This window comes from Rana temporaria, chromosome 3 (assembly GCF_905171775.1).
Source record: "Rana temporaria chromosome 3, aRanTem1.1, whole genome shotgun sequence".
NCBI lineage: Eukaryota > Metazoa > Chordata > Amphibia > Anura > Ranidae > Rana > Rana temporaria.
In genome coordinates, this window is record NC_053491.1 from 494001455 (window position 1) to 494020480 (window position 19026).

At 45.2% G+C, this 19026-nt stretch overlaps 1 protein-coding gene across 3 annotated transcripts in view; it reads left to right on the top strand.

The window, feature by feature from the left end:
• Positions 1-19026, top strand: part of LOC120933832 (NACHT, LRR and PYD domains-containing protein 3-like) — a 68402-nt gene that overhangs the window by 19017 nt on the left and 30359 nt on the right. For all 3 annotated transcript variants that reach the window (XM_040347233.1, XM_040347235.1, XM_040347234.1), the window contains exons 2-6: positions 544-602; positions 1599-1901; positions 2746-2784; positions 4376-6086; positions 12826-13008. In XM_040347233.1, coding sequence (XP_040203167.1) covers positions 575-602; positions 1599-1901; positions 2746-2784; positions 4376-6086; positions 12826-13008 — 2264 coding nt within the window. In that variant the 5' untranslated portion in view covers positions 544-574. The remainder of the gene's footprint in view (positions 1-543; positions 603-1598; positions 1902-2745; positions 2785-4375; positions 6087-12825; positions 13009-19026) is intronic.

The window sequence follows — 19026 nt, forward strand, 5'->3', positions numbered from 1 at the left end:
ATCCGCGGATAAATCCTCTCGTGTGTACGAGGCCTAAGGCTCCTTATCACAACCAGAGATGCTAAAATGCTGTTTTTATATTTAAATTGCAAGTCCCCCTCAGACCGACAGCGACTGCACTTCCAAGTGCACTTTCACTTGTAGTGCAAAGTGTATTTTCCTTTTTTCTCCTTTTATCACCTGACCTCTCTGTAGACATCTTATTGGCTGATACTTTGGTGATGATTAGTACCGGTCTTGGCTCTGAATGGAACAGATTTGTGGAGGTGACACCTAGAAATACGAGTCTGTATAAATTGTGGTCCTAAACAGGGTAAGATTCCTTTGTGACCCCAATATACCAATCAGATGAATGCCGGGATGAAGGTTCTGATTGACCCTCATAGTTATGGGTTGTAAATGACAGAAATCCATCCAATTCTAATCTATTCTGATTGGACAACCAGTCAGCCAATTGTTATCCACAGAAGGGAACAGAATCCTCCTTATTGGTTCCATTCATCTCACTACAAATGAGTGTATTATTGTTTGTGCTCCTTCCAGGTGATGTCATCTCGGGTCATCTTCTGATGTCATGGCGACCTCTTCCTCCTCCTCACAAGGTATGACTGCCGATCCTGACAATCCTTTCCAATGTTTTCCTCCATCTCACATCTCCAGAGATTGGAATTAGATGATAGGACGTCTTATGTCTCCGTAGTCTGGACATTTCCTGTAGACATCGGGTCAGTCCACCCATTAGAAGAGTTCAGGAGCTTCATCAATTCCACCATCACATTCCCGTGTCTTCAGATTTTATTTATCATTGATGGAAATGATCTTCTGAGATGGTCCAGTGACCCCATAATGACTGGAGGACCCCAAATTTGATGGTGATTTGTGTATTGGTCGGGGGAATCCTTTGTCTATAATCCTAAGGAGAACACACCCCCGTGTCACATGACACATATTGTTGGGAGATTTGGGGGATCAGAGTTCTTAGTTCACACGGATCAGACTCATCATTATTCAGGGGGAAGGTTTTTTAAAGGTTTTATTATTTTCTTTTAGTTTACTATGAAACAATCAAACCTTTTTAAAATGATCATCCGTACATATACATTAGGAGGTCTGTATATAAAATAATTACTATGGGTTTGTGTCAGTTTCACAGCCGTCACTGATAAGCCCCGTAATTTGTCTAATAGGTTTACTTCCTATGATCATCAGCTCATAATTCAATATTTTCTTGAAATACCTCAACCAGTAAGATATGGTATTATGACCACTAGATGGAGCTGATGATCATAGGAAATAAACATATTAGACACATTATAGGGACAATTCAGGAAGGTGATGTTTTTTTATATATAGACCTCCCAATATTCCTCCATCTGAGGGGTACCTTACCACTATGGAGGCAATCATGAGATTATCACAGGGAATCCAATCCCTCCATAGGATAATGTACATACAGACATATTGGTGGATATTTTCATTTCCCTTCTATATGCTCTTTATAGCATTGCCGGCCCCCAGTACAGACTTATCTGCTGTCATGTGTCAGAAGTCATCCAATCAGGATGAATGTTTATGGTTTCCGATTGTCCTCTCTGCAGGGTCGGCTCCTGGTGTCCTGGGAAAGGTCCCAAAAACCCCCGGGGATCTTATCATAGATTCTCTGGAGGATCTGACAGGAAGGGACTTCAAGAGATTTAGGAACAAATTGTCTGATTTCTCCTATGGAAATAAACGTCCCATCCCCCAAGGAAAACTAGAAAATGCAGACTGGATCACCACCAAGGACCTCCTGATAGTAAGATATGGAGAAGAAGGGGCTCTGGATGTCACCATTCTTGTCTTTACACTGATCGGTCTGATGGGACCCGCAGATGACCTCCGGAAGAGGAGAGCACAACATGGTGAGTTCTCATCTATAATGACCATTTCCTACCAATTCCTGATCAATATCTGTGTGAGGAAGAACTAGGAATGTCACTAGGGAAAGCCAGTGACCAATCAGGAACTGAATTTTGAATTTCCGAGTTTTCATATTTCTAAACTTCGGATTTTTGGAAATTCGGATTTTCGATTTTCGAAATTCCGAAATTGGGATTTTTTTTTTTTTTTTTAATATTCGATTTTTTTTTTTTTTTATTTATTTTTTTTTTTTCAAATTTATGAAATTCGGAAATAAGAAAATTCGGAAATGAAAAAATTCGGAAAAACAAACAAAAAAAAAAACTGAAATTTGGCAAAATTTTTTTCCAATGTGGAATTTTTTAATTTTCGAATTTTCGTATTTCCAAATTTCGAAAATTGAAAAATTTGAAATTCTAAAGTTCGAAAATGGGAAATTTGGCAAATTTCCAAAAAAAAAAACGAATGAGACAAACGAAAAAAAATATTTTTTTGGCAGTGCACATGTCTAGTCTGAGCCTTGTGCCCCATGCATCCACCTGAACCTCCATCAGAAAGAGGAGTCAAGGCTCCAGATTCTAGGGGTGTGCCTGTAATCCCTGCATAGAGAATTGGGGGCTTTTCTGGTCCCCCCACCATGGTCACATGTCACTGCAATGTGCTGAGATGTTACCAGGCAGACAAAGACCCTCCCCATCACCTGGAGGAGGAGGGACTCCAATCTACAGAGGGTTGGTGGGATGATGGTGTCTGGGAGGATCTGCTACACTAATAACTCTCTTAGTTATTATTTTATACATTTCAGAGGTTTGTCAGGACTAATCACTTCCCTGATCTTATTTCCAGCCAAACTGAAGAAGACGACACATGAGAAAACATTATCAGGTTAGTAGGACATCCACGTCTGATATGAAATCTCTTCTGGGTGAACATTTTGTTTTATTGTAGTCTGGATCAGTGGTGGAACTACCAGGGTCACAAAAGTTGCACTTGAGACCGGCCCTGGCATTCTGCCACTGTAGAGGGGCCCAAGATGGAAGGAAGGGGGGCCACTGCAGAACATGGGTTCAGTTTACACTGCTGTGATCCCAAAGTTTTGCAACTTGCTTGCAATTTCCTTGTAACTTTCTTGCGATTTTGTGATTTAATATTGTAGTCTATGGCACTAAATTGCACCAAAGCAGGCATGTACTGGCCATTGGGACTACAGGGAGTTTCCCGGTGGGCCGATGGCTTAGTGGGCCAGTTTCAGTGATAGCCTGTCAAAGTAATGGCTGCACGGCTCGCCCTCCACTTCATGCAGTGATGTGGGAAGGATGAGAAAAATACAGAGGAGGATAAGTGAAATAATAAAAGAGGTGAGCAAGGACTCCTTATGTCTTTTTGCACAATTGCATATAGTTTATATACTGTTTTTATGCTTGTTTGCAAAATTAAAGTGGGCCGGTCTGGATGAAGTCCAGGGCCAAATTTTTGTCTCAGTCCAGCCCTGCACCAGTCACAGAAAAGTATTGCAGGAACCTTTTTCTTTGTTGCTGTAACTTTAGTCACATTTATTTGGACAGCACCCATTAAAATGAATGTGTTTGACTTATGATAAGTTGCAGTAGTCTGAACCAGGGCTTATAAAGGGCCCCACAACAGGAACAAGTGGAAAGGGCCACAGGCTGGAGAAAAGGCCCCTGCCTCAGAGGGAAGAGCCCTGGGACCAGAGGAAAGGGCCTGTGACTGCTGGAAAAGGGGTCAAGGGGACCCTTCATGGGTTCTTGCACCGGGGCCCAGAAGGTTCTAGTATTTTCCGGCATATAAGACGACTTTTGGCATGTAAAAAAATGCCTTTAAAACTCGGGGATTGTCTTATACGCCGGGTACCTGTGTGTGTGTTCAGGCTGTAGGCATCCATTATTCAAAAGCCGCGCCTCCTCCTCCATGCTGTTCCGTGATAGGCGGAACACTAATTTTCCCAGCAGAGCCTCTGTTTCAGTGTTCCGCCTATCACAGATGCCTTCTCATCCTCGGTCTCGGACGAGAGGACATATGTGATAGGCGGAACACTGAACAGAGGCTATGCTGGGAAAATTAGTGTTCCGCCTATCACAGAACAGCATGGAGGAGGAGGCGTGGCTTTTGAATAATGGATGCCCGCAAACTGACAAACGGTACAAACAGGAGAAGGTAGGGAGATTGTGACAGTGAGGTCGGCAATGGCACAGCGGGGCATGTGTAATGGCACAGTGAGGCATTGCTGGAAAATTACGGGGTCGTCTTATACGCCGGCAAATACGTTACTCCTCTGATCTGGATGAGGTCTCCATAGTTTGGATGCTTCCACAGTCCTCCTGTATTGCATGGGATATCTTCTTTTAGGGTTCCATTCTTTGGGTTTATGGTTAGAATACAATATTTCCAACTCTGTCTTATAAATATTATTTCATGTGTGTATGAGGAATAAAATATTCTCCTTTCTCTCATAAAGACATCAGTAAGGAACACAGAGAGTCTGAGAAGTTCCAGAGGATTAAAGAATATAATTCCCGTATGGGGGAGGCTGTTCATCTACAGGAAATATTCACCAAGTTATGGATGATAATCGGACCCCAGAATAAAGAGGGAAAAGAAGAAGAAATAAGGAGTTCAGGGAGAAGACATCTACAGAACATGGAGAAAAGACCCCCAACCACAATCCTGGCCCTCTTTGACCCTGATAAATATGGGTTCATCCCTAAGATTGTTGTGTTACAAGGAGCTGCTGGGATTGGGAAAACAATGACCTCCAAGAAGATCATGCTGGACTGGGCCTCTGAGGATCTCTACCGAGACAAGTTTGACTTTGTGTTTTATCTGAGCTGTAGAGAAATCAACACCATCCCTGGAGACATAAGTCTTGTGGGACTTTTATCCAGAACCTGCAGACTGAGTTCAGGTGACCTGGTGTCTATTCTGGAGGATCCTGGAAGTCAGAGAAAACTTCTCATCATAGTTGATGGGTTTGATGAACTGAGGTGGACTCTGGAGGGGAAATCTGAGAGTTGTCCTGACATTTCTATGAAAACCCACAAAGAAATAATTCTCCAAAGCTTGCTCAGGAGACAGGTTCTCCCAGAATCTTCTCTGATCATCACCACAAGGACACTGGCCATGGAGAAACTTAACACATTCATTGATGATTCTCGCAATGTGGAAATCCAGGGATTTACAAGGGAAGATCGGGAGGAATATGTCCATAATTTCTATGGAAATAAAGAAGATGCAGACAAGGTTCTCCGTATAATAAAAGACGATGACGTTGTGTACACCATGTGTGCCGTCCCCATCACATGCTGGATTGTCTGCACTGTAATGAAACAAGAAATAAGAAAAGATTTGGCTTTAATTCGGTGTCATACGACAACTTCAATTTACCTTCTCTACCTGGAGATTTTACTAACCCATCACATCAAGACGGAGCAGTCTGTACCCAGGAAACAATCCTGTCTGAAGAAGCTGTGTGCTCTGGCCAATCAGGGACTTCTGAACCAACAAATCTTATTTGAGAAGAAAGATCTAGAAAGACATGGACTTTCTCTGGATGAGGTGGAGTCTGTATTTCTGAATGAGAACATCTTTCATTGGGATGTCCGAACCCAGACCTGCTACAGCTTCATCCACCTGAGTGTACAGGAGTTCCTTGCTGCTCTCTATTATGGGATGGATGATGGGTCTGGGTCTATGGAAGGGACTTTCCTCCCGGAGATCTGTAAAGGGAAATCACTTGATGACCTCAGTGTATTGTACCCACATTTATCATTATCTGTAAAATTCCTGTTTGGTCTCTTAAATGAAAATCAGGTGAAAACATTCTCAGAGATCACAGGAATCCCCATCTCACTCCGAGCCAAACCTGCAATCATAGAATGGGTCATGAAGGACATCAATCAGGATTTCTGTACTCAGACCATCTTCTGTCTGTATGAGACTCAGGATGAGGACTTCATTAGGAGAGTTATGTCTGGATGTACAAGTTTGTCTCTGTGTGGCTCACATACTGGTCCCTTCTGGATGAACAGGAATTATTCCAAGCAGCTGATCTATTGCTTGAAGACTTTGAAGAGAGAAAGTTTTCAGTCTTTATATTTTGATTCTCTCACTGTGGGTCCAGAGTGCCAGAAACATCTCTCTCCATTCCTACACAGGAGTCAGGTGGTCAGGCAAGTTAAGGTGACCAGATTTTTAAAATGAAATCCGGGAACATATTTTTTTCTTTACTAGTAATGGCGGCTGTGATGGTAGTAGAATGATATCCCTGTCAAGCATTCCCTCCTCTCCATCCAAGAACATCCCCTCCTGGAATCGCCATAATAAGCCACACATGAGCCAAGCTTACTGCTGGAACAAGAGACTTTAATGGCAGCTTGCTGCTGGTATATATACAGTTTTCAAGCTACAATCCTCAATCAAGGAACAATGAAATCTCCACCCCCTTCTCACACACAGTGGGGGGCTTCCATACAGATGATAGGCAGACTTTTCGGAGTCGATCCTGAAACACATTTTCTTTTAAGGGTAAACACAGATCTTCTTCACACAACACAATAGATCAATTAACCTTTAGAATAGTGAGGGGACATTAGCACTTCAATAACCTGTTAGAAGAGGAATGAATCACACATGAAATCCCTTTCTACCTCTAACACACACACATGGCTAGCAGGGAGAATTAAACTGAGACATATAGGCAAATGCATCACAGCGGCAAGCAGCGACTCTCTGCCTGTTGCCGCCCACCTCACAGCCTCTCAAGTCTTACTCTCCGGGCCCCGGCTACTACTGGATGGGGAGCGGAGGAAGATCACTCCACCAGGGAAGGCAAGGAGATAGGCAGGTGGCTGGCCAGGATTTGAGCCAAGGCATAAGAACATGCGAGCGAAGCTGAAGAAATATTCCCTCCGCTCCGACCAGCACATGATCATCGGAAAGGGGCACAGATAATGGAAAAAATACAACCCCCCTATGCTAGTAGGCACGGCGGAGCGGGGGGTGTAATTCTAATTTTTTTATTTTAATTCTGCACTGACTGTCTTTGAAATTGCCCCTGCCCCCTTATTAAATCCAATCTGGGGACAAAACCAGGGACAGACTTGGTCCGGGGACAGTGTCCTCAATCAGGGGACTGTCCCCTGAAACTGGGGATGTCTGGTCACCCTAAGGTAAGTGAGTGTGAGGAAATCCTAACTGAGGTCAGAGAATGGGCAGGAACCTGCATACAGTATAATGGTGAGTGAGTGAGGAACTTGTAAAGCGCAACACATGCGAACTGAATTGCCTCTGGGCGCGGTTTCCATTTCATGGGTGAGGAAACCCCTTGACCTCAGAAGAGATGAATTTTGATCTTTCTCCTGAAGGCCAAGTGGTCTGACTCCAGTCGGATGGTGGTTGGTAGCGCATTCCATAGCCGAGGTCCCTGGACTGCAAACCTTCGCTCTCCTTTAGACTTGTATTTGGCTTTGGGTATTTGGAGTAGGTTTTGATTGGTGGATCGCAGAATGCGATTGGGGTTATGGGCTTTTATTTTCTCGCATAGATATTGGGGGGCGATTCCTTGAATACACTTATGCGTTAGGCAGAGTGCCTTGAAAGTGATTCTGTCTTTTACTGGCAACCAATGAAGGGATCTCAGTGAAGGTGAGATTGATTCCCATGTTTTTTTGCAGATCACTAATCGAGCGGCCGTATTGTGAACGACTTGCAGACGGGTGATTTGGTATTTGGGGAGTCCAAGATGGAGGGCATTTGCATAGTCTAGTCTGGAATTGATGATTGTTCCCACCACGACTGCAATGTCCTCTTTCGGAATAAAGGGGGTGAGTCTGCGTAGTAGGCGCAGCAGATGATGGGATCTGCTGACTACAGACCCTATTTGTGCATCCATTGTCATGTAGGTATCGAAAATGACTCTGAGACTTTTGACTTTGGTGCTATGGGAGATGGTTTTGCCTAGAATGGGCGGGGGAATCCATGTTGACGCTGGGTGACTTTTCCGGTTTGCGTGAAACAGAAAAAGTTCTGTTTTTGAACCATTGAGTTTAAGATAACTGGATGTTATCCAGTTATCTATTAGAGAGAGGGATTTCTCTAGTCCAAGAGAATGATCCTTTTTGTTGCAGATACGAAAGTACAGTTGTGTGTCGTCTGCATAGGAGTGGTAAAGTAACTTCTGGTTACTGATGATTTCAAAGAGAGGGCGAAGATAGATATTAAACAATACTGGTGACAAGGGAGATCCCTGAGGGACTCCGCATGCTACCGTACGTTTTTCAGAAGTGAAAGGTCCCAGTTTCACTGTTTGTGATCGGTTTTCCAAGAAGGAGGAGAACCAGTGTATATCACTTTCCGCGACTCCGGCCACTTCAGCTAGCCTAGCCAGTAGTAGTCCGTGGTCTACAGTGTCAAAAGCCGCACTTAGGTCCAGCAGGATCAGAAGACAAGATTCTCCTTCATCTGCGGCCTCTAAGGTGTCGTCCCATATTTTAAGCAGCGCCGTTTCTGTTCCGTGCCCTGGACGGAAGCCTGATTGAAACGGGTCGAGTAATTTATGGGTGTCTAAATGCAGTTGCAGCTGTTGTACAACTGCTTTCTCCATTACCTTTGAGAAGGTATTTAGACCTGTTATGGGCCTCCGGTTGTTTGGGTCTTTGTGGTCAAGGGTGTTTTTTTTTAGAATTGGTTTTATTATACCTTGTTTCAGCAAGGTGGGCACCATGCCCTCCTTGAATGATTGGTTTATGAGCTGTGTGATAGCGGGTGCCAGTATATCGGCACTTTCTTTCAGCAGCTTAGTGGGAATGATGTCATTCGGTGCTGTGTTATTATGCAGAGTCCCGATGATGTTTTTAGTGGCATTGATGGTGATGGGTTTTAGGGTGAATTTTGAGGGTTGCGCCGGGTTTATGTCGGTATTTAGTTTGGAATTTGGGTTAGGGTTAGTGCCGAGTCCATTTTGCTGAATACTTTCCCAGATATTTTCAATTTTATTGATGAAATAATCCGATAATTTGTTTGCAAAATTCTTGTGAATCAGAATTCGGGGCCTCTAAACAAGCTGGGTTCATAGTCTGTGAAACCAGCTTGAAGAGTTTGCGGGGGTGGTTTAGGGCATTTGCGATGATCTTGGAGAAGTGATTTTTTTTGGCCATTAAGATTTCCTTATGATATTTCTTTGTTATTGTCTTGTAAATGTTGTGGTTTTTGTCAGAGGAGCTCCTTTTCCAGGCAGCTTCTGCTCTTCTACGCTCTACGGTCCTTAAACCAGCTGGAGTTGTTTTTTCGGACCCAAGTTTTGCGTTTTGGAGCCACCAAGTCAGCTGACTGTAGTAGCGCCTTGTTGATGGCGTCAAGAGTTTCTGTGGCTGTTTGTTTTTGTTGAATTGTTTTTATTTTGTTCCCTAGTATTGTTTTGAAGAGTTCCGAGTGGAGCTTCTTTTGCGATCTGGTCCAGTGAGTTGTCACCGGTTTTGTCGTTTTTTTGGGCTGGCATTTTTGGTGATTTTGAATTTAATGGCATGGTGATAGGTCCATGGTAGCGGCTCATTGTCGAGGATGTCAATTTCCAAATCTTGTTTGAAAATGAGGTCGAGTTAATGACCTGAGGCATGAGTGGGGGCTTGTATTAGTTGCTGCAGACCTAATCCTTCCAGATGGTCGATGCAAGCCTCGGCTACGGGGTCCAACGAGGAGTTGGTCCAGAGGTTAAAATACCCAAGCACCACAAGGTGTTTGATGCTTAGGGTGTATGAGGAGATGAATTCCGTCAGCGACGTGAGAAGGTGCGTTTTTGGGCCTGGTGGTCTATAACAAAGGAGAATATGTACCATGTCTTGAGGATTTGTTTGCAGCTGTAGCGTGAGGGTTTCCATGAATGGAAGTGAGTTTTGAAGGACTGGTTTGGTGATCGAGAGGTGCTTCTTGTGGATTACTGCCAGGCCTCCCCCTCTTTGGTCCACTCTGTTCTGCATTTGAATGCGATAATTTGCTGGCACCAGTTCTCCCAGAATGGTGTAGCAATCTGCTGTAAGCCAGCTTTCTGTGATGAAGAGGCAATCCAGATCGTGTTAAAGGATGAAATCAAAGATTTCTTGCCGGTGTTTTACTGCCGATCTTGTGTTGACCAAAGTGCATTATATGCGTTTAGGCTGGTGTACCTGCGTGCAGTTTTTCACTGTTAATCGTCGGTTGATTCTTAACAGTTGCTCACTCTTTAGAGCTTTTTTGGTGACCGTTGAAAGTGTTTGGGGCAAATGGTTTTACTTCCCAGATGGTTTCTGCAGAGTTTTTCAAGTAACCCATGATTGCAGAAAAGACGCAGGTAAGTGGATGTTGATTAGAGGGCTTTACGGGCACTGGGAGGAAGAATATTTAAGTGAACCGTCACTCGTTTAAGTCTTCCTTCCCCGAATTGGTCCAGAGGAAGGCAAAAAACCCCAGGCGTGCTGTGCCAATCTGCAATGACCGGGGAAAAAATTCCTTCCTGATCCCTCGCTGGCGATCGGTGAAAAACCCTGGATCAATTCCTTTGTGGATGGGGGCGTGGGGAATACGAACCCCATGGTTACCCTGGTTTCAGGGCAAAACAGGCTGTAGAGGCGAGTGTGAGTGAGGGTGAAATTCCCTTGAATGGGAGTACCAAGATGGCCGCCGACCGGGACTAGGCCCAAGCCAGGGGCTGGGGGTACGAGGGCAGTGAAAGGGGAGAGGGGGGGACCAACAGGGGCGATGGAGCAAAGTCCTAGGGGGCCTGGGGAGTTTTTAAATGTGTTGTGTGTGTGTGTGACCGGGCTGCAGTGACCAGGGAGCGTTACAGGGAGTCCCACTAGGCCGCGGCTGAAGCCGCGGACTTTCCTGGATGAGGCAGCCGCGATCCAGTAGTGGTCAGCCGCGATCCATTAGCGGGGCTTTCACGGGCCCCAGATGGTAGAGGATGGCTGTAGGGGATAGCGGGGGATATAGGGAGATAGCGGTGGGGTGTTTGAGGTGTGATGGGGGTGCCAAGGGGGGGTATTGGATTGTCCAAATCCCGGGATCCAAGCCGCAGCTTATCCTGAAAAGGACGGCCGCATTTGATCCCCGGATTGGAGGACAAACAAGGCCAGATAGTGCAGGCTTACCTTCCAGGAAGCTGCCTATGGGAGGCAGAGGAGGCCGAGGAGGGAGGTCAGAGGGGGGGATGGAGGATCAGGTTGTCCAGTTGTTCTGGGATCCTTGCTGCCTAACTGCCTGTCTGTCTAGCTAGCCCTGGGTGAGAGCAGACTCGGGGAGTGCCTACTCCACCACAGGGCTCTGACTGACTGACTGAATGGAGCTCCTGTCACACACGTCCATTCCGTTTGACCATGTGTGTGGATTGCTCTGTGAAAATGGTGATTATCAGACATGTTCTCCATCTAGCACACTTGTTAGAAGTCCTGGGATCTCACGCTTTCCTCAGCCCTAAGTCCTGGTTCACACTACAGCAATTTTCCAGCGACATTCTGATGACATGTAAAGGAATGTTCCGTCCTACATGCAACAAACACCCCAAAGTCACTCAAGAATATTCTCAGTCATGGAGCGTCATGCACCTTGGTAGGAAAACATGCGTCTGATAACTGTGATTGGGGGTCATTAATAATTATCCGGCATTCACATCTGCGTGTTTCTGAATGTGAGGTGACCCAAACAGAGAATGTGCGTTTTTTCGTACATCTAAAAAATGCACAGCAACGCACGCCACACATGCGCAGATGTAAATGAATGGTAACGCAGGTGCAATGTGCCTTGCTGTGCATTTTTGAAACCTACAGCAAAGCGCATGTATTCTTGTGGTCTGCCATGAATTAAAAAATGTGCAAATGAATAATAATGCACGCCAACCCGCAAGAAAACGCATGCTTTGCTGTGCATTTAGAAAATGTGCGGCAACACTCATTGCACTTGCAATACCATTTGCTGGCGTCTGCATGTTTCTGAACGCACAGCAACCTGCAGGAAAACACATGCTTTGCCACTCGTTTTGGAAACATGCGTCGTGCTTGGCTCGCCATTTTTGCAGTACAAGCGTGATGGACAGTCGCAGCGCATTTCTGAAACGTGCGGCAAAGCACACAATTTCTGTGGTTGATGTGCATTCAGAATCATGCAGATGTAAATGCAGCCTGATTGTTAATGACGCCCCAATCACGGTTATCAGACGCATGTTTTGCCGTGTGACAAAACTCGCTATAAACACGGATCCATCAAAGTCACATAGGAATGCTTCTCAGTAAAGTCACTTTGAAGTCACACCTGGTCGCCGGGAAGTTGTAGAGAAAAGTCAGGCTGGAAGTCGCTGTGACTTTCATGTTGTGCTGTGTGAACCAGAGCTAAATGGAGGTTCCCACATATCACCTTCTACACAACTTCTGGGAACAATCACATCATTTACATCATATTAACCCTTTCCCTGCCCCCAATTATACCATTTAACACACAGAACATTTGGAGGGAAAGCTTAGTGTTCAGAGATGTGGGGGAGGGAAATAATACCAGGGGTGTGACATCATCATCCCAACATTGGAGGAGCCAATTGTCTGCAGAAGTGGGCGGAGATGGGAATGTCTGGACTGCATTTTATATCTGGAACCAAAGTGGTGTTCCAGGATTTTCCAGAAGCTGTTGATGAATGGAGACCCCTGTGTAGGAAGGCCGGAGACCCCGTATACATATCAGGGGCCTTCTTTAAGTTTTGTCTGGAGTGTGACTTCAAAGACCACTCATAGCCACCAATGAGAAGTCCTCATCAGGTCCAGTATGAGGCGGTAGAGCCAGAGGGAAGGCAGCCATGTGGAAGGGAAATGTTGGGTGTTACATTGTTATTCTTGGTGTCAGAGGTCATACATTGTTGGTGGTAATTATTATCTCATTATTGGATTTTAGATTTGAGTGGTGTACTATTTCCAGTAAAGATTGTCTGGCAGAAGACAAAGCAGAAGAAGAAGATTCCTGCTCTATAGAAGAAGAAGAAGAAGAAGAAGAAGATTCCTCCTCTTCAGAAGATGAAACAGAGTCTGATTCTCTTTCCTTTCTGATGAACCCGGAGAGTAAAATTCAGGAATTACGGTAAGAGAAATGTGTGATCTGCAGTGATGGGGAAATGTGATGTCTTGTGATTGTTCCCGTCTCTCAGTGTCTCCTTCTATCTCTGGGTGTCCTCCATCCTCACCCATGTAGAATCTTCCATCACCTGTCCTCTTCTCATGTCTTCTCCTCTCTGAGGGAATCTTTCTCTTTGTAATCTCATCCATGGGATTTGGGGTTCCCCTTATAGTAGAACAGTGACCAGGCTCTGTACATATGGAATGACCCTCCATATTCCTAACAAGCAGGAAATAGGATGGAATAGAAACCCTTAGGACTCGCTCACACGCATAGGTGTGCGCAGCCTATTGCATTAAGGTGTGCACCTCAAACCAAGGATGCTGGTATGGGGTATGGCAGTGATTAGGATGCTGATATGGCATTGATCATGGTGCTGGTGTGGGGTATAGTTATGGGGTATGGCGGTGATCAGGATGTTGGTATGGGGCATAACGGTGATCAGGATGCTGGTACAGGGTATAGCGGTGATCTAGATGCTGGTATGTCAGTGATCAGGGTGCTGGTGTGGTGATTATGAAATTGGTGTGGTGTATGTCATTTTATTGTGATCACTGGTGACACTGGGACAGGTGACAAGTGCTGGGGCAGTGATCAGGGACACTGGGGCAGCCTGGTACTACAGTCTGTAGAGTGTACATGCCGTGTGAAAGGCTTCTGTACACTCACCGACTGCAGCAACATTTCTCTCACAAAGAGAACCAATGCTTGCTTTCAGTTTGCATTGTTTACTATGTGATTGCTGTGATTGGACACAGCAGTCACATGGTACAAGACCAGTTGTGCGCTTTGTGAGCCACGCAGGAGTCTCCAATGCAGTGGTGGTGCATCCATAAGGGGTGCATGGGCGCCGCCCCCTCTCTCCAGCCACCCCTCTATCAGGCGTCCGGGCATCCAATCATAGCAGAGGACGGGAGAAGACATCAAGGAGCGTGCAGGACACCGCCGCCGTGATCCGCTGCCCCACCAATACAGGTAAGTGCCGGGCAGGTGGGAGGATGCACACTGGCAGTATATGATGTGCACAGTAGCGGCAATTGATGGGCACAGTATTGGCAATTGATGGGCACACTGGCAGTAATTGATGGGCACACTGGCAGCAATTGTGGGGGAACAGTAGCTGCGTTTGATGGCACAGGGTTGGCAATTTATGGGTACAGTAGCTGCGTTTGGGCACAGTGGCTGTATTTGATGGGCACAGTGGCTGCGTTTGATGGGCACAGTCTTTGTTTGCGCCCCTCCCAAAAACAAAAAAATGAGCACCAAAGTTATGTAGTAAAATATATATATATATATATATATATATATATATATATATACGCACACACACTTTTTTGCCAGGGTTCATATAGTTTTAATTGAATATGTTTTTTATATATATATATGTGTGTGTGTGTGTGTGTGTGTGTGTGTGTGTGTATATATATATATAATTTTACATACTTTTTTGCTGACAAGCCAGGGTTCATATCGTATTGAATATGTTATATATATATATATATATATATATATATATATATATATATTAGGGCTGTGCGTTAAACGCGATATTAACGGCATTAACGCAAACCCATGTTAACGCCGTCAATATTTTTATCGTGGGTGGACGTGCAGAGTGTGCAGTGGCGCGGCGCGGCTTACCTTCTCGCTGGATTCACAGGCAAGTTACTCACCTTGTCCCTGGATCCAGCGATGCCACCCCGCTCGAGCGGGTCCTCCTCGCTTGGCGGGTCCTCCTCGCTCGGCGGGTCCTCCTCGCTCGATTCACAGTGTCTGTGTGCCGCCGATCTCCATTCCCTGCGACGTTACGACACGCACGGGAGCGGAGAACGGCGCCAAATTCAAAAAAGTAAACAAACACAATACACACAGTATACTGTAATCTTATAGATTACAGTACTGTATGTAAAAAATACACACCCCCCTTGTCCCTAGTGGTCTGCCCAGTGTCCTACATGTACTTTTATAAAATAAAAACTATTCTTTCTGCCTGAAAACTGTAGATTGTCCAAAAGTGTCCCTTTATGTCAAAAATGGTTTTAGATCAGCTAGAAAACAGCGATCATAAATTATAATCACTTGCAGAATTGTGCGATATTTGTGGGGAAATTCGTCATAAATTAGATAGATTAATCGTGAGTTAACTATGACATTAATGCGATTAATCGCGATAAAAAATTGTAATCGTTTGACAGCACTAATATATATATATATATATATATATATATATATATATATATATTTATATATATTTATATATATTACACAATAAAAAATGTTATGTGTGTAATATGTATATAGTGACAAGCCAGTGTAAAGTTCATCAATTGGTTGGCTATTTATTTTTATTTTTTGTGCATCTGCTGCCCTGCTCAGTGCTGTCTCTCCCTCTCTTCTCTCATTCACCTCGATCTAGCATGCTGCCCTGCTCAGTAAGCTACAACAAGGGTCAAGACCTGTCGAGGACTATATCACTGACTTCCGTGTTCTAAGTACTGACATCCAATGGAATAGTCCTGCCCTTCGCCACTGGTTTCCTCACGGTCTTTGCGACTCCTTAAAGGATAAACTAGCCAGAGTTGAAGTCCCAGAATCCTTGGAAGACCTGATTAGTTTGACCACTCAGATCGACCGCCGGTTACGTGAAAGACAGGCGGAGAAAACTGAAGGGATCCTTTCCGTGGCTTAAAGGCCTGATCCGTCTACTACACCTCCTAGCCAGAAGGCTCAACATGAGACCTACCACAGGAGCTTTCCAAGAGCACCCCTTACTCCGGCAGAACGTCTCAGACGACGACGTGCTAATTTGTGTCTCTATTGTGTGGAGGCAGGTCACTTTTTACAGACTTGTCCAGCAAGGACCACCAGAGCCTGTTTCCAACAGCCCCACTTGGATTTTCTTGGAGAGGGTCGGTCACAACTTTCCCTCCCAGTCATCCTCCAGTTTGCCAGGAAGACGCTTCCTGTGTCAGCAATCATAGACTCTGGGGCCTGCAGCTGTTTTGTGGATTCCACATTTGTCTCTCTGCATCAGATTCCTGTGTGTCCTAAGAAACAAGAATTCCATGTCCACTTGGCTGACGGCTCTGGCATCAAATCTGGCCCGGTCACACAAGACTGCACCTATTTTTTTGTCAAACCCCTTCAGGTCACCATGAATTCCTCCAGTTGGATGTCATAGCCTCTCCCATGTTTCCCATCATCCTTGGTGTTCCATGTCTAAGAGCCCATAACACGCACATTGACTGGCCTACCGGAGTTGTCACCTTCTCTTCCAACTACTGTCTAGAGCACTGTTTTCCAGAAAAGTCTGTTAGCACCGCTCCCCTTCTGAGCCTTCAACCTGACCCTGAAACCATTAAACTGATACCTCCGGCCTACCATGAATACCTGGATGTATTTAACAAGAAGGGTGCAGACACACCCGCCCCACAGGACATATGATTGTCCTATTGAGCTATTACCAGGGGCCGACATCCCTTTTGGCCGAATCTACCCCCCTCTCTGAACCCGAACTGGAAGCCCTACGTGCCTACATTGATGACAGTTTGGAAAAAAAGTTCATCCGACCCTCCACGTCGCCTGCAGGTGCCGGTATCTTCTTTGTGGAGAAGAAAGATCACTCTTTAAGACCCTGCATTGATTACCAGGACCTTAATAAGATTACTGTTAAAAACAGGTACCCTGTTCCCCTGATTCCCGAACTGTTCCAGAGGCTGTGGGGGCACGGATATTCTCAAAACTAGACTTGAGAGGGGCATACAACTTGGTTAGAATCAGGAAAGGGGATGAATGGAAGACGGCCTTTCGAACACGCTTTGGTCACTTCGAATACCTAGTCATGCCCTTTGGGCTCTGCAATGCCCCAGCTACTTTCCAACATCTAGTGAATGATGTTTTTTGGGACTATCTTGACTTATTTGTCATAGTCTATTTAGACGACATTCTGATTTTCTCTGAATCCCTTCGAATCTCATCAGATCCATGTCAAGAAAGTCCTGGACCGACTCAGGAAACACTGTCTCTACGCAAAAGCTGAAAAATGCGATTTTGAAAAACAAACTACACATTTTCTTGGACTTGTCATCTCTGCTGATGGGATCTCAATGGACCCACAGAAAGTTACATCTATTCTGGAATGGCCTGCTCCTGACAGGAAAGCCGTTCAGCGGTTCATGGGATTTGCCAATTTCTATAGGAAATTCATTAAGAACTTTTCTGGCATTATTTCCCCCATCACACAATTAACCAAACAGCATATACCTTTACAGTGGACACCTGAAGCTCAAGAGGCCTTTGAGCAATTAAAGATCTTGTTTACCTCAGCTCCCATCCTGAAGCACCCCGACCCTGCCTTGGCCTTTGTTTTGGGGGTAGATGCCTCCGAAAATGCAGTCGGGGCTATATTGTCCCAACGTCAGGGTCCTAAGTCCTTGCGTCACCCTGTGGCCTTCTTCTCCAAGAAACTAAACCCGTCTGAGAGCAACGATGACGTTGGGGACTGGGAATTGCTTGCTATTAAAGCTGCGCTTGAAGAATGTCGCTACCTCCTGGAGGAAGCCTCTCATCCGATTCTCATATTCACGGATCACAAATCCTTTGAATATCTAAGGACGGCTAAACGATTAAGACCTCGACAAGCAAGATGGGCATTGTTTTTCTCTCGTTTTGTGTTTCACATCACCTTTCGCCCCGGCTCTAAGAACGGTAAGCCAGATGCCTTGTCTCGAATGTTTAAGGATCCTGTGAGTTCCGCAGAGCCTGATACCATCCTCCCGGCTAAAAAGATGTTGATCCTTCAGGCTGATCTGATGTCTCAGATAAAGGCAAGCGTGATCAACCAACCACCTCCACAGGACTTGGCACTTCAACTAAAGAACGGCCTTTATCTCCATGGGGAACAAGTCTTTATCCCTGAACAATTCAGAGTATCCATTTTGGGACGTTGCCATGACCACCCCTTAGCCGGTCACTATGGAATCCGTAAGACTGCCGATTTGGTCGCCCGCTCCTTCTGGTGGCCAGAGTTATTGCAGGACTGTAAGAGATATGTCAAATCTTGTATTACATGTCTTAGAAATAAAACAGACAGAACCAAGACTTGGGGTCTTCTGGAACCTCTCCCTGTACCTAAGAAACCATGGAGCATGATCTCCATGGATTTTATTGTGGAAATTCCCCCATCTGAGGACTTTAATACCATTTTTGTCGTGGTGGATCGACTCACTAAGATGGTTCACTTTGTACCCTTGCAAGGCACTCCTTCTGCTACAGAAACGGCCACGGATTTCATCAAAGAGATTGTCAGATTGCATGTATTCCCAACAGTATTATTTCCAACCGAGGGGTACAATTCACCTCTAGGTTTTGGAGGGCTTTATGTGAAGCACTAAATATTGAACTTCGCCTCTCCTTTGCATATCCTCCACAAACCAATGGTCAGACTGAGAGGACGAACCAAACCCTCGAACAGTACCTACGGTGTTTTTCCTCTTTCGCACAAGACGATTGGCTATCCCTCCTTCCGCTTGCGGAGTTTTCGTATAATAACACCATGCACTCAGCAACCAATCAATCTCCTTTCTTCGCTAATCTTGGCTATCATCCGTCCTTTCTACCAGAACTACCTGTTGAATCTCCCGTACCTGCTGTACAAGACCGGTTAAACTTATTTTCTACCAACAATCAGGTGCTACAGGATGCAATTTCTAAGTCTCAGGCAAGTAACAAAAAGTTCTATGACAAGAAAAGAAGAGGCAACCTGAACCCGGAGCCTGGGGATAAGGTCTGGCTGTCCACGACCAATCTAAAATTGAGTTGTCCCTCAAAGAAACTTGGTCCCAAGTTTTTGGGCCCTTTCCCTGTGAAACGGAAGATCAATGCAGTGGCCTTCGAATTGGTGTTACCCAAGAACCTAAAGATGCACCCGGTATTCCACGTTTCCTTACTGAAACCAACCATGCCAAACCCCTTCCCTAACCG